The sequence below is a fragment of the Bombina bombina genome, chromosome 6 (genome assembly GCF_027579735.1).
Source record: "Bombina bombina isolate aBomBom1 chromosome 6, aBomBom1.pri, whole genome shotgun sequence".
NCBI lineage: Eukaryota > Metazoa > Chordata > Amphibia > Anura > Bombinatoridae > Bombina > Bombina bombina.
This window is the reverse complement of record NC_069504.1, coordinates 889,562,096-889,576,721: the sequence shown is the minus strand read 5'-3', so window position 1 is coordinate 889,576,721 and position 14,626 is coordinate 889,562,096. Positions and strand designations below refer to the sequence as shown.

Here is a 14,626-nt window from a genome sequence, read left to right as displayed (position 1 = left end):
TTCAGTTAGACGCTGCAGCTCTCCACCTTTAAAGGCGGTGCTTCAATACTGCTGCAGCCTGCAAGACTATAGTAGAGAGACAGTTTCACTACTTTAAATGCTGACACGTTTCAAGGCTTACATTCACTCACTTTTACTCGCCACAATGGCGTTGGCGAGTGGAATTTTTGAGCCCTGAATGAAATTAGTGCACATACTGTAGGTTATGATAGCACTTTCTGTATATATATATATATAGGTTTAATAAAACGAACAACTACATGTTCAAGTTTATAAATGCAAGCAGTAGAAAATAAAAATCAGTTCTATATCGGAACAGAACGAATTATGTAGAATTAACATCCTTTTTTGATCAGCGTAGCCATGCAGTTGAAACTGATGACTATCAGTCTGTCTGACATTTCATTTCGTTTCCACAACCAGTGAAGCTTTTCTGCTTCTAGTGACGGACTTTTAGTTATGCGACATCTCCCTTTGTAAACGTGTCAGCCATTTTGGTACACCCTGTTAACATTGTACAGTACCACTTATGCATTTGTAACTTTATTGTATCCACCATTGTAAAGTTGCATACGAAACGCAGTCATATCGCAACTTCTAGTTAAATGTGGTAATCATGAAATGTTCCACTGTTTGGGTGTATAAAGATGGTAACTGATGCAAATGCGGTATACAAACAGGCGACATGAATGTGACGTAGTATTTCAGCGACTGGGGCATGAGGCTGTCAATATGCTGCAAGAGCTGAGGAATCAGTTTAGTTCTGGAGTTCTGCTCATCACTGGTACAGTACGCAAGACATCCTGCTTATACAAATATATATGGTTGTTTCTTATATTTCAGTATATGTTTAGGCATATAGATGACAATAATTATCTAGTTACTTCAGTGACGAAAGTATGTTATTTGATTGCTGCCATTCAAGTAGACGAAAGTGCAAAATATAACTATAGGGACAGCGCTACAATGTTGCAATGTGCTTGCATATAAGGGCATAGTTACAGAATATTTCAGGTTCACACTAAACATGGTTAATATATTTTTTTATTGTCCTTTAGCTATGTGTAATTTTTAACACCATGTTAGATCATTTTATGAGGCATCATCGTTACAAATGACGTATTTTAATTTTGGATTATTTATGACGTAACAGCCCCTTTTCATGAAATGGTTATTATAAGTGTTAGATCACTTTTTTATTGCATTTTCTCCAACATAGGTGTGTCCGGTCCACGGCGTCATCCTTACTTGTGGGATATTCTCTTCCCCAACAGGAAATGGCAAAGAGCCCAGCAAAGCTGGTCACATGATCCCTCCTAGGCTCCGCCTTCCCCAGTCATTCTCTTTGCCGTTGTACAGGCAACATCTCCACGGAGATGGCTTAGAGTTTTTTAGTGTTTAACTGTAGTTTTTATTATTCAATCAAGAGTTTGTTATTTTAAAATAGTGCTGGTATGTACTATTTACTCTGAAACAGAAAAGAGATGAAGATTTCTGTTTGTAAGAGGAAAATGATTTTAGCAACCGTTACTAAAATCGATGGCTGTTTCCACACAGGACTGTTGAGAGGAATTAACTTCAGTTGGGGGAACAGTGAGCAGACTTTTGCTGCTTGAGGTATGACACATTCTAACAAGACGATGTAATGCTGGAAGCTGTCATTTTCCCTATGGGATCCGGTAAGCCATTTTTATTACAGAAAGAAAAAAAGGGCTTCACAAGGGCTTTTTAAGACTGTAGACATTTTCTGGGCTAAATCGATTTATATATAAACATATTTTATACTCCATAGCCTTGAGGAATTATTTTAATCTTGGGAATTATGTAAAATAACCGGCAGGCACTATATTGGACACCTTATTCTCTAGGGGCTTTCCCTAATCATAGGCAGAGTCTCATTTTCGCGCCTGTATTGGGCACTTGTTTTTGAGAAGCATGACATGCAGATGCATGTGTGAGGAGCTCTGATACATAGAAAAGACTTTCTGAAGGCGTCATTTGGTATCGTATTCCCCTTTGGGCTTGGTTGGGTCTCAGCAAAGCAGATACCAGGGACTGTAAAGGGGTTAAATATAAAAACGGCTCCGGTTCCGTTATTTTAAGGGTTAAAGCTTCCAAATTTGGTGTGCAATACTTTTAAGGCTTTAAGACACTGTGGTGAAATTTTGGTGAATTTTGAACAATTCCTTCATACTTTTTCGCAATTGCAGTAATAAAGTGTGTTCAGTTTAAAATTTAAAGTGACAGTAACGGTTTATTTTAAAACGTTTTTTGTACTTTGTTATCAAGTTTTTGCCTGTTTAACATGTCTGAACTACCAGATAGACTGTGTTCTGAATGTGGGGAAGCCAAGGTTCCTTCTCATTTAAATAGATGTGATTTATGTGACACAAAATTTAGAGAAAATGATGCCCAAGATGATTCCTCAAGTGAGGGGAGTAAGCATGGTACTGCATCATCCCCTCCTTCGTCTACACCAGTCTTGCCCACACAGGAGGCCCCTAGTACATCTAGCGCGCCAATACTCCTTACTATGCAACAATTAACGGCTGTAATGGATAATTCTATCAAAAACATTTTAGCCAAAATGCCCACTTATCAGCGAAAGCGCGACTGCTCTGTTTTAGAAAATACTGAAGAGCATGAGGACGCTGATGATATTGGTTCTGAAGGGCCCCTACACCAGTCTGAGGGGGCCAGGGAGGTTTTGTCTGAGGGAGAAATTTCAGATTCAGGGAAAATTTCTCAACAAGCTGAACCTGATGTGATTACATTTAAATTTAAATTGGAACATCTCCGCGCTCTGCTTAAGGAGGTGTTATCCACTCTGGATGATTGTGAGAATTTGGTCATTCCAGAGAAACTATGTAAAATGGACAAGTTCCTAGAGGTCCCGGGGCCCCCGAAGCTTTTCCTATACCCAAGCGGGTGGCGGACATTGTAAATAAGGAATGGGAAAGGCCCGGTATACCTTTCGTCCCTCCCCCCATATTTAAAAAATTGTTTCCTATGGTCGACCCCAGAAAGGACTTATGGCAGACAGTCCCCAAGGTCGAGGGGGCGGTTTCTACTCTAAACAAACGCACCACTATACCCATAGATGATAGTTGTGCTTTCAAAGATCCTATGGATAAAAAATTAGAAGGTTTGCTTAAAAAGATGTTTGTTCAGCAAGGTTACCTTCTACAACCAATTTCATGCATTGTTCCTGTCACTACAGCCGCGTGTTTCTGGTTCGATGAGCTAGAAAAGGCGCTCAATAATAATTCTTCTTCTTATGAGGAGATTATGGACAGAATTCGTGCTCTCAAATTGGCTAATTCTTTCACCCTAGACGCCACTTTGCAATTGGCTAGGTTAGCGGCGAAAAATTCTGGTTTTGCTATTGTGGCGCGCAGAGCGCTTTGGTTAAAATCTTGGTCAGCGGATGCGTCTTCCAAGAACAAATTGCTTAACATTCCTTTCAAGGGGAAAACGCTGTTTGGCCCTGACTTGAAAGAGATTATCTCTGATATCACTGGGGGCAAGGGCCACGCCCTTCCTCAGGATAGGTCTTTCAAGGCCAAAAATAAACCTAATTTTCGTCCATTTCGCAGAAACGGACCAGCCCCAAGTGCTACGTCCTCTAAGCAAGAGGGTAATACTTCTCAAGCCAAGCCAGCCTGGAGACCAATGCAAGGCTGGAACAAAGGAAAGCAGGCCAAGAAACCTGCCACTGCTACCAAGACAGCATGAGATGTTGGCCCCCGATCCGGGACCGGATCTGGTGGGGGGCAGACTCTCTTTCTTCGCTCAGGCTTGGGCAAGAGATGTTCTGGATCCTTGGGCGCTAGAAATAGTCTCCCAAGGTTATCTTCTGGAATTCAAGGGGCTTCCCCCAAGGGGGAGGTTCCACAGGTCTCAATTGTCTTCAGACCACATAAAAAAACAGGCATTCTTACATTGTGTAGAAGACCTGTTAAAAATGGGAGTGATTCATCCTGTTCCATTAGGAGAACAAGGGATGGGGTTCTACTCCAATCTGTTCGTAGTTCCCAAAAAAAGAGGGAACATTCAGACCAATCTTAGATCTCAAGATCCTAAACAAGTTTCTCAAGGTTCCATCGTTCAAAATGGAAACCATTCGAACAATTCTTCCTTCCATCCAGGAAGGTCAATTCATGACCACGGTGGATTTAAAGGATGCGTATCTACATATTCCTATCCACAAGGAACATCATCGGTTCCTAAGGTTCGCATTCCTGGACAAGCATTACCAGTTTGTGGCACTTCCGTTCGGATTAGCCACTGCTCCAAGGATTTTCACAAAGGTACTAGGGTCCCTTCTAGCGGTGCTAAGACCAAGGGGCATTGCAGTAGTACCTTACTTGGACGACATTCTGATTCAAGCGTCGTCCCTTCCTCAAGCAAAGGCTCACACGGACATTGTCCTGGCCTTTCTCAGATCTCACGGGTGGAAAGTGAACGTAGAAAAAAGTTCTCTATCTCCGTCAACAAGGGTTCCATTCTTGGGAACAATAATAGACTCCTTAGAAATGAGGATTTTTCTGACAGAGGCCAGAAAATCAAAACTTCTAAACTCTTGTCAAATACTTCATTCTGTTCCTCTTCCTTCCATAGCGCAGTGCATGGAAGTAATAGGTTTGATGGTAGCGGCAATGGACATAGTTCCTTTTGCGCGCATTCATCTAAGACCATTACAACTGTGCATGCTCAGTCAGTGGAATGGGGACTATACAGACTTGTCTCCGACGATACAAGTAAATCAGAGGACCAGAGATTCACTCCGTTGGTGGCTGTCCCTGGACAACCTGTCACAGGGGATGAGCTTCCGCAGACCAGAGTGGGTCATTGTCACGACCGACGCCAGTCTGGTGGGCTGGGGCGCGGTCTGGGGACCCCTGAAAGCTCAGGGTCTTTGGTCTCGGGAAGAATCTCTTCTACCGATAAATATTCTGGAACTGAGAGCGATACTCAATGCTCTCAAGGCTTGGCCTCAGCTAGCAAAGGCCAAGTTCATACGGTTTCAATCAGACAACATGACGACTGTTGCGTACATCAACCATCAGGGGGGAACAAGGAGTTCCCTGGCGATGGAAGAAGTGACCAAAATCATTCAATGGGCGGAGACTCACTCCTGCCACTTGTCTGCAATCCACATCCCAGGAGTGGAAAATTGGGAAGCGGATTTTCTGAGTCGTCAGACATTTCATCCGGGGGAGTGGGAACTCCATCCGGAAATCTTTGCCCAAATTACTCAATTGTGGGGCATTCCAGACATGGATCTGATGGCCTCTCGTCAGAACTTCAAGGTTCCTTGCTACGGGTCCAGATCCAGGGATCCCAAGGCGACTCTAGTAGATGCACTAGTAGCACCTTGGACCTTCAAACTAGCTTATGTTTTCCCGCCGTTTCCTCTCATCCCCAGGCTGGTAGCCAGGATCAATCAGGAGAGAGCATCGGTGATCTTGATAGCTCCTGCGTGGCCACGCAGGACTTGGTATGCAGACCTGGTGAATATGTCATCGGCTCCACCATGGAAGCTACCTTTGAGACGAGACCTTCTTGTTCAAGGTCCGTTCGAACATCCGAATCTGGTCTCACTCCAACTGACTGCTTGGAGATTGAACGCTTGATCTTATCAAAGCGAGGGTTCTCAGATTCTGTCATTGATACTCTTGTTCAGGCCAGAAAGCCTGTAACTAGAAAAATTTACCACAAAATATGGAAAAAATATATCTGTTGGTGTGAATCTAAAGGATTCCCTTGGGACAAGGTAAAAATTCCTAAGATTCTATCCTTTCTTCAAGAAGGTTTGGAGAAAGGATTATCTGCTAGTTCCTTGAAGGGACAGATTTCTGCCTTGTCTGTGTTACTTCACAGAAAGCTGGCAGCTGTGCCAGATGTTCAAGCCTTTGTTCAGGCTCTGGTTAGAATCAGGCCTGTTTACAAACCTTTGACTCCTCCTTGGAGTCTCAATTTAGTTCTTTCAGTTCTTCAGGGGGTTCCGTTTGAACCCTTACATTCCGTTGATATTAAGTTATTATCTTGGAAAGTTTTGTTTTTGGTTGCAATTTCTTCTGCTAGAAGAGTTTCAGAATTATCTGCTCTGCAGTGTTCTCCTCCTTATCTGGTGTTCCATGCAGATAAGGTGGTTTTACGTACTAAACCTGGTTTTCTTCCAAAAGTTGTTTCTAACAAAAACATTAACCAGGAGATAGTCGTGCCTTCTTTGTGTCCGAATCCAGTTTCAAAGAAGGAACGTTTGTTGCACAATTTGGATGTTGTTCGTGCTCTAAAATTCTATTTAGATGCTACAAAGGATTTTAGACAAACATCTTCCTTGTTTGTTGTTTATTCTGGTAAAAGGAGAGGTCAAAAAGCAACTTCTACCTCTCTCTCTTTTTGGATTAAAAGCATCATCAGATTGGCTTATGAGACTGCCGGACGGCAGCCTCCTGAAAGAATCACAGCTCATTCCACTAGGGCTGTGGCTTCCACATGGGCCTTCAAGAACGAGGCTTCTGTTGATCAGATATGTAAGGCAGCGACTTGGTCTTCACTGCACACTTTTACTAAATTTTACAAGTTTGATACTTTTGCTTCTTCTGAGGCTATTTTTGGGAGAAAGGTTTTGCAAGCCGTGGTGCCTTCCATCTAGGTGACCTGATTTGCTCCCTCCCTTCATCCGTGTCCTAAAGCTTTGGTATTGGTTCCCACAAGTAAGGATGACGCCGTGGACCGGACACACCGATGTTGGAGAAAACAGAATTTATGTTTACCTGATAAATTACTTTCTCCAACGGTGTGTCCGGTCCACGGCCCGCCCTGGTTTTTTAATCAGGTCTGATAATTTATTTTCTTTAACTACAGTCACCACGGTATCATATGGTTTCTCCTATGCAAATATTCCTCCTTTACGTCGGTCGAATGACTGGGGAAGGCGGAGCCTAGGAGGGATCATGTGACCAGCTTTGCTGGGCTCTTTGCCATTTCCTGTTGGGGAAGAGAATATCCCACAAGTAAGGATGACGCCGTGGACCGGACACACCGTTGGAGAAAGTAATTTATCAGGTAAACATAAATTCTGTTATTTCCTACATATAACTGTGTCTATCCCTTGCAATGGGTTTTAACAAATAGTTAAACCAACTCGAGAGCAGAAATGCACTACTGTCTGTGACCTCGGTGAACACATTGTGAGCCTATGATAAGAGGCATATCTGTGTAGCCACCAATCACCAGCTAGTTCCCAGCACTGCATTGCTGCTCCTGGGTCTACCAACATATGCTTTTCTACAAAGTATACCAAGATAATTGAGTAAATTGGATAATAGAAGTAAATAGAAAAACATCTCTTAAAATTGCATAATCTATCTGAACCATGGAAGTTTTAAGTTTACTTTACTGCCCATTAGGGCTGGGCAATATGGGGATTTTTAAAAAAAAAACAAACGCGATTGCGATTAATTCGCAATTTTCTTATAAATTACTATAACACCATCATTAAAACATTTATTTAAGGGCCATGAAACCCACATTTTTTCTTTCATGATTTAGAAAGAGAATGCAATTCTAAACATCTTTCTAATTTACTTATATTATCTAATTTGTTTTATTCTCTTGATATTCTTTGCTGAAAAGCATATCTAGATATGCTCAGTAGCTGCTGATTGGTTGCTGCACATAGAAGCCTCTTGTGATTGGCTCACCATGTGCATTGCTTTCTCTTCAACTAAGGATATCTAAAAAATGAAGCAAAATAAATAATAGAAGTAAATTGTATTGTTGTTTAAATTTGTATTCTCTATCTGAAACATGAAAGAAAGATTTTGGCTGGGTTTAGTGGCCCTTTAACACTACAGAATCTTAATGTACATGTTTCTCATTGACTAATACAAGCAGAGAGCATTAAAATACACATAGCAAAATTAGTTTAAAGAAAATAGTATATATTTTCCATTTCCTGAGGATTTATTATTATTTGGGGGGTTTTTGAATCACTGTTTTAATCGTTGTGTGTTTATTAAAAATTGTATGCTCTGTCTGAATCACAAAAGAAAATATTTGGGTTTCATATCCCCTTAAAACTAGACATACATATTAAAAGAAAGTTCAGTAACCTAAATACCTTATTTAATATTTGTCAATGTCTGCTCAAATCTTTCTTGTCTTTATTAATTGTACACTCTGTATATCAGTGTGGAATATGCTGTGGAATGAGGATACTAAATTCTATACTCTACATATAAACTCCATGGGGCCAATTTATGAAAGTGCGAATGGACATGAACCGCTGTAGCGATCATATCCGCCGCACACGATAAATGCTGACAGCATATGCTGTTGGCATTTATCATTGCATAAGCATTTTACTAGAAATGCTTGTGCAATGCCGACCCCTGCACATTCGTGGCCAATTGCTGCTTGCAGGGGGTGTCAATCAAGCCGATCGTATGCAATCGTGCGGATTGCTGTCCTCCGCCTTAGAGCAGGCAGACGAGTTAAGGAGCAGCGGTCTTAAGACCACTGCTTCTTAAAGGATTCCAAAACTTTGTTTTTTTTACTCCACTTAACAGACTAAAATCTATTACAAATAACTTATGGATTAAGAATTACCTGATTTGAATATAAAACGAGTATTTCTTGCCTTAGAAAAGGAGATACAAAATCTGTGGAATCGCGTCACCCCAGCCAAACCCCCTTTCTCAGTGACGAAATTAGAATAGAGTTAGTCCAATCGCTATGCTTTAGCATGCATATAATTATCCCAAGGATTAGTCATCGCGCGCATGCGCAAATCATTCCGCCGGATGCGTGAGATATTAAATATATGCTCGTTATTACTAGGGGTATTATCGCTGCTAAGCGCTCACATCTTACCTGCTCGAGAACGCTGGAACATCTGTTAAGAGAATGCTCGATTACGGCGGTCTGGATCTCAAAAGGATGGTGACGTTTTCGATGACGCTGAAGAATAAGGCGCATGCGCAGTACTGCGGATTACGGCCATATTGATAACGCAGGTTATCAGGCACTATTGGTAACGGAGATCTAAAATAGTAAGTGTGGGTTTGGAAATATATTAATTTTGTAATATGAATATACAGTAAACTATAAATATTTTTTAATTGATGCATATTGTCAATATGATTAATACATATGTTTTGTTCGTTTGAGATAAAGTTTATTGCAAGGTTTAGTGTCCCTTTAACTCCTGTTTCCAGCGAGCCTGAAGGCTCGCATGGAAACAGGTGTATACGGCCCCATTCGGGCTGTGATAAATCAGCCTCCATGTTTGCTTCTCTTTTTCAGTATTTGTCAAGTTAATAGATGTGGGATCATATATACCCTGATTTGGATGGAAAAAAATAAACAAAATGAGTTTGGGAATATGCAGGAGATTGCTTTTCTGGCAGAAATGACTACTGGAAACCGGTAAAATTAATTACATATTTTCTTTTAAAGGGGGCTTGGTTAATGCCTGGATACTCAAAGTCAAGGCTTCTAGAATTTTACATGTTCCTTTCTAACTTTTTGGATTATTCTACATATTTGTATTCATATTCTCTCCCCTGGTTTCTTAACACATTACATTCATAGATGACTTTTATTTTTTGTTGTAGCTCTTAAGTTTAATAATACATAAAACTTGCTGCCTCTAAAAAAAATTGAAATAAACTCATAGGTGTCATGTTCGGTAGGAAATGGAGACCAAATACAAGTGTATTTGTAAGAACAAATCTTGAAATTTATTAAAGCTCCTCAGAATTAACAAAAAAAAAATATTTAAAGTGAAAGTCAACCATAGTGTTTTTGAAACGCTAGGGTTTACTGTTAAAACAAATAAAGGGCACTTTCATTCATGAAGTATAAGATACTTCATGTAGCCCATCGTTTCAACCGATCGCCATTCTTAGCTGCTACAGCAGCCCATGGCCAAAATTTAGCCGTGTGGTAAATCTGGTTTGGTGCCCATGAAAACGTCACCCCTTAGCAAAATATTTTTTTGCCGTGGACTGCTGTAGCAGCTAAGAACTGCTAGCAGTTGAAACGAATAAAGGCACTTTCTGCATGAAGTATCCTATACTTCATGAATGAAAGTGCCCTTTATTTGATTCAACAGTCAACCCTAGCGTTTCAAAAACGCTATGTTTGACTTTAACTTTAATCTAGAACAATAACAAAAATGAGAACTTGAGGAGTAAGGTTAAATTAAAATGATTCATGGTGAAAGCCATAAGTTATGTTAAAGTGAGGGTAAATTTCAGACTATATGATTGTTGCAATGAAAATTATATTGGTTTGCAAGTAAAACCACATTATTATTTTTTAAAAGTGTATATATATTTTATAATAAAAGGTTTATAATCCTAATTGGTATTGTCTGTTCCTCCGCCCCTCCATTTCCTCATTTGGCTGGGCTGTAATGTATAGAGCAGTCCCACCCACTCTCTACATAGGCTTTCTAAGGGCTTTAAAGTAAAGGTCAATTTTGATTAATTAGTGCCCGGTTTTTAATAATCCTATTAAAAACAAGGGCACTTTAATTCATCAAAATTGACATTTCACTCTTTTTCTTCAAAAACGTACCTTTTCATTCTGGCAGCCGCTCCAGTTATTCCCACGGCCGTCGGAAACCTCTGCAGACATCAGAAATGACTAATCCGGCTTCCTCCAATCACGGCTCCCCCCCCCCCCCCCCGGGGGAATCTTGGCTTGATGCAACGCCATGATTGGAGGAAGCTGGATTCGTCATTTTGGACCCGTGAAGACGGCTTGTGACGGGCGGAGGAAGTGCTGGAACGGCTGCCAGGATTAAAAGGTAAGTTTTTGAAGAAAATAAGTGAAATGTCAATTTTGATGAATTAAAGTGCCCTTGTTTTTAATAGGATTATTAAAAACCGGGCACTAATTCATCAAAATGGACCTTCACTTTAAAGGGTCTGGACTTCAAGATTGTTAAATAACACCTGTTGATTGGATGTTCACTGGAATTGTCATTAGAAAAAAAAGAGTTCATTCAAGTTGGTTGTCATAACATTGCTATAGAAGCATTACTATATGAACTAATTTGTCCCTTTCACAGATGGATTTAAAAACAAAAAAGGTACATATATTTTTTTTAATGAAAAAGATTACATTTATGGCATTTGATTAGTTAACGTTTACCATCACTTTAAGTCACTATAAAAGTATTGCAGTAATTAGCAAAATTTACATTGAATTGCAGAGTCCAAAGGATTTTTTTTGGAAATTATTAACAATGACAGGTGTAACAGATGTGCTTGATACTGAAGCCAAATATTGCTGATCTTCTGTAGAAAGCCAGGAAGCACTGACTTGTTTATTACTAAAGCCAGGAAGCACCAACTTGCTTATTACTAAAGCCAGGAAGCACCGACTTGCTTATTACTAAAGCCAGGAAGCACCGACTTGCTTAATACTAAAGCCAGGAAGCACCGACTTGCTTAATACTAAAGCCAGGAAGCACCGACTTGCTTAATACTAAAGCCAGGAAGCACCGACTTGCTTAATACTAAAGCCAGGAAGCACTGACTTGCTTAATACTAAAGCCAGGAAGCACCGACTTGCTTAATACTAAAGCCAGGAAGCACCGACTTGCTTAATACTAAAGCCAGGAAGCACCGACTTGCTTAATACTAAAGCCAGGAAGCACCGACTTGCATAATACTATAGCCAGGAAGCACCGACTTGCTTAATACTAAAGCCAGGAAGCAACGACTTGCTTAATACTAAAGCCAGGAAGCAACGACTTGCTTAATACTAAAGCCAGGAAGCAACGACTTGCTTAATACTAAAGCCAGGAAGCAACGACTTGCTTAATACTAAAGCCAGGAAGCAACGACTTGCTTAATACTAAAGCCAGGAAGCAACGACTTGCTTAATACTAAAGCCAGGAAGCAACGACTTGCTTAATACTAAAGCCAGGAAGCAACGACTTGCTTAATACTAAAGCCAGGAAGCAACGACTTGCTTAATACTAAAGCCAGGAAGCAACGACTTGCTTAATACTAAAGCCAGGAAGCAACGACTTGCTTAATACTAAAGCCAGGAAGCACCGACTTGCTTAATACTAAAGCCAGGAAGCACCGACTTGCTTAATACTAAAGCCAGGAAGCACCGACTTGCTTAATACTAAAGCCAGGAAGCACCGACTTGCTTAATACTAAAGCCAGGAAGCACCGACTTGCTTAATACTAAAGCCAGGAAGCACCGACTTGCTTAATACTAAAGCCAGGAAGCACCGACTTGCTTAATACTAAAGCCAGGAAGCACCGACTTGCTTAATACTAAAGCCAGGAAGCACCGACTTGCTTAATACTAAAGCCAGGAAGCACCGACTTGCTTAATACTAAAGCCAGGAAGCACCGACTTGCTTAATACTAAAGCCAGGAAGCACCGACTTGCTTAATACTAAAGCCAGGAAGCACCGACTTGCTTAATACTAAAGCCAGGAAGCACCGACTTGCTTAATACTAAAGCCAGGAAGCACCGACTTGCTTAATACTAAAGCCAGGAAGCACCGACTTGCTTAATACTAAAGCCAGGAAGCACCGACTTGCTTAATACTAAAGCCAGGAAGCACCGACTTGCTTAATACTAAAGCCAGGAAGCACCGATTTGCTGAGAAATACCTGGAAGCACAGACTTACAAGATACTGAAGTCAGGTAGTATTAACTTGCTTGATACTAAAGGTAAAACTTTGATCACTTATCTTTATGTAGAATGACCAAAAACCCCTATATTCTATACAGTACCAAAGGTACATAAGAGCCTTGAGAGACCCCCGGGACGTCCCATTGTGGCAGGAGTTAACTCAGTATTTACTAACATTGCCACATATCTGGACAAAATACTTCAACCTGAAGTGTTAAAACTAACTTCCTACATCAGGGACACTATTGATTTTCTAGATAAACTAAAAAATCTGTCTGTACAGAACACTAAATATATACTTTTTACCCTTGATGTGTGTAGTTTATACACTGTTATTAACCATGAAAGTGGTATTGAATCCAGTATGTGCACTTTGAAAAATGCTGGTACTTATACTATCCCACAATTACAATTTGTGGAAGAACTGTTGAGAATAGTGTTGTATCACAATTATTTCCTCTTTGCAGACGATTGGTATGAGCAGGTTAGAGGAACTGCAATGGGGTCCAATGTCGCCCCATCATACGCCAACCTATTTATGGGACAGATAGAAGAAAGGTTTGTGTATGAAAATACCCTGTTTAAACTCTATGGAGCAGCCTGGTGGCGCTTCATAGATGATGTGTTTGGCGTGTGGTGGGGCGACATTGGAACCCTCTTCTCCTTTGTTGAACAGCTTAATAACTCTGTTAATGGGGTTAAGTATACTCTATCTTACAGTGAGGAAAGAATTGTCTTCCTAGACACAGTTGTATATAGGAATATTGATGGTCTATTAAATGTGCATTTACATAAGAAACCTACTGACAGAAACACTTTATCGTCCTTTGATAGCTATCATCCAGACCAACTAAAAAATTCACTCCCACGTAGCCAGATGTTAAGGGTTAAGAGGATAGTCACTGACAAAGCGCTGGCAGAGCAAAGATTAAAGGAAATGGCTGTAAGATTTAAAGAGAGAGGTTACCCAGATCCTCTAATTAACAATGAAAAACAGAGAATCATAGAAGAACAGGTAGCCATTAATAATAATAGAAAAGATAAAAATCTACAGCGCATGGTATGTGTCACACAATTTAACCCTTACAGCAAAGAGATTTCCAAAATTATTTACAAACATTGGAATGTGCTTAAAAATTGTAATCCTGATGTTGCAGCTTTTAAGGATCCCCCTATGATGGCTTACAAAACAGTATCTAATTTGAAGGATAAGTTGGTAAGGAGTGATGTAGGATCAAGTAAAACACAAATACAAACATACATCACTTCAAAGAATGTAGGCACATTCCCTTGTTTGGGATGTGCCAGTTGTAATGCTGTCATTAAGGGTAAAGAATTTGTACACCCGTTAACAGGGAAAAAATTAAAATCAGGGAACATTATACGTGTGACTCATCCTATGTTATTTACCTCATAAAGTGCCCCTGCTCGAAAATCTACTTAGGGGAGACGACCAGAAAGGTGAGGGATAGGATGAGTCAACACAGATCAAATATTTGCTGCAAGGACTTAAATGCACCTGTCTCTTGCCATTTTATTGAGGCTGGTCATAGTATCAGCCAACTTAGATGGCAAGTTATAGATAGTGTAGGAAGACTACGTAGAGGAGGTAATAGGGAGCAGGTGTTAAAGCAAAAGGAATCTTTTTGGATTCATAAATTGAATGCTATGGTCCCTACAGGTTTGAACAGGGAACTTGATTTTGCTGTGTTTCTGTAGGTTTAAGGCATCTGTTCTGTATGAGTATTGCTTTTAGTTGAATCAATAGGTTAGTGCACACATTTATGTTTACATTGAATTTAAAAGCAGAAAAATAAGTAATCTAGTTAACAAGATGTAATGGTTTTTATTTTTCACTAGGTGGTGCTATAATATAAGTAATGTTAAATTGTATGTAAAGGGTTAAATCTTTCCCTTATAAGGCATGTGTACACACCTGTTGAC

The 14,626-nt window shown here is 40.2% G+C and overlaps 1 protein-coding gene across 1 annotated transcript in view; it reads left to right on the top strand.

Moving 5' to 3' along the window:
• The first annotated feature begins 491 nt into the window (after positions 1 to 491).
• Positions 492 to 14,626, top strand: part of ELP5 (elongator acetyltransferase complex subunit 5) — a 107,387-nt gene continuing 93,252 nt past the window's right edge. Inside the window, exon 1 of the mRNA XM_053718441.1 lies at positions 492 to 784. Coding sequence (XP_053574416.1) covers positions 658 to 784 — 127 coding nt within the window. The 5' untranslated portion in view covers positions 492 to 657. The remainder of the gene's footprint in view (positions 785 to 14,626) is intronic.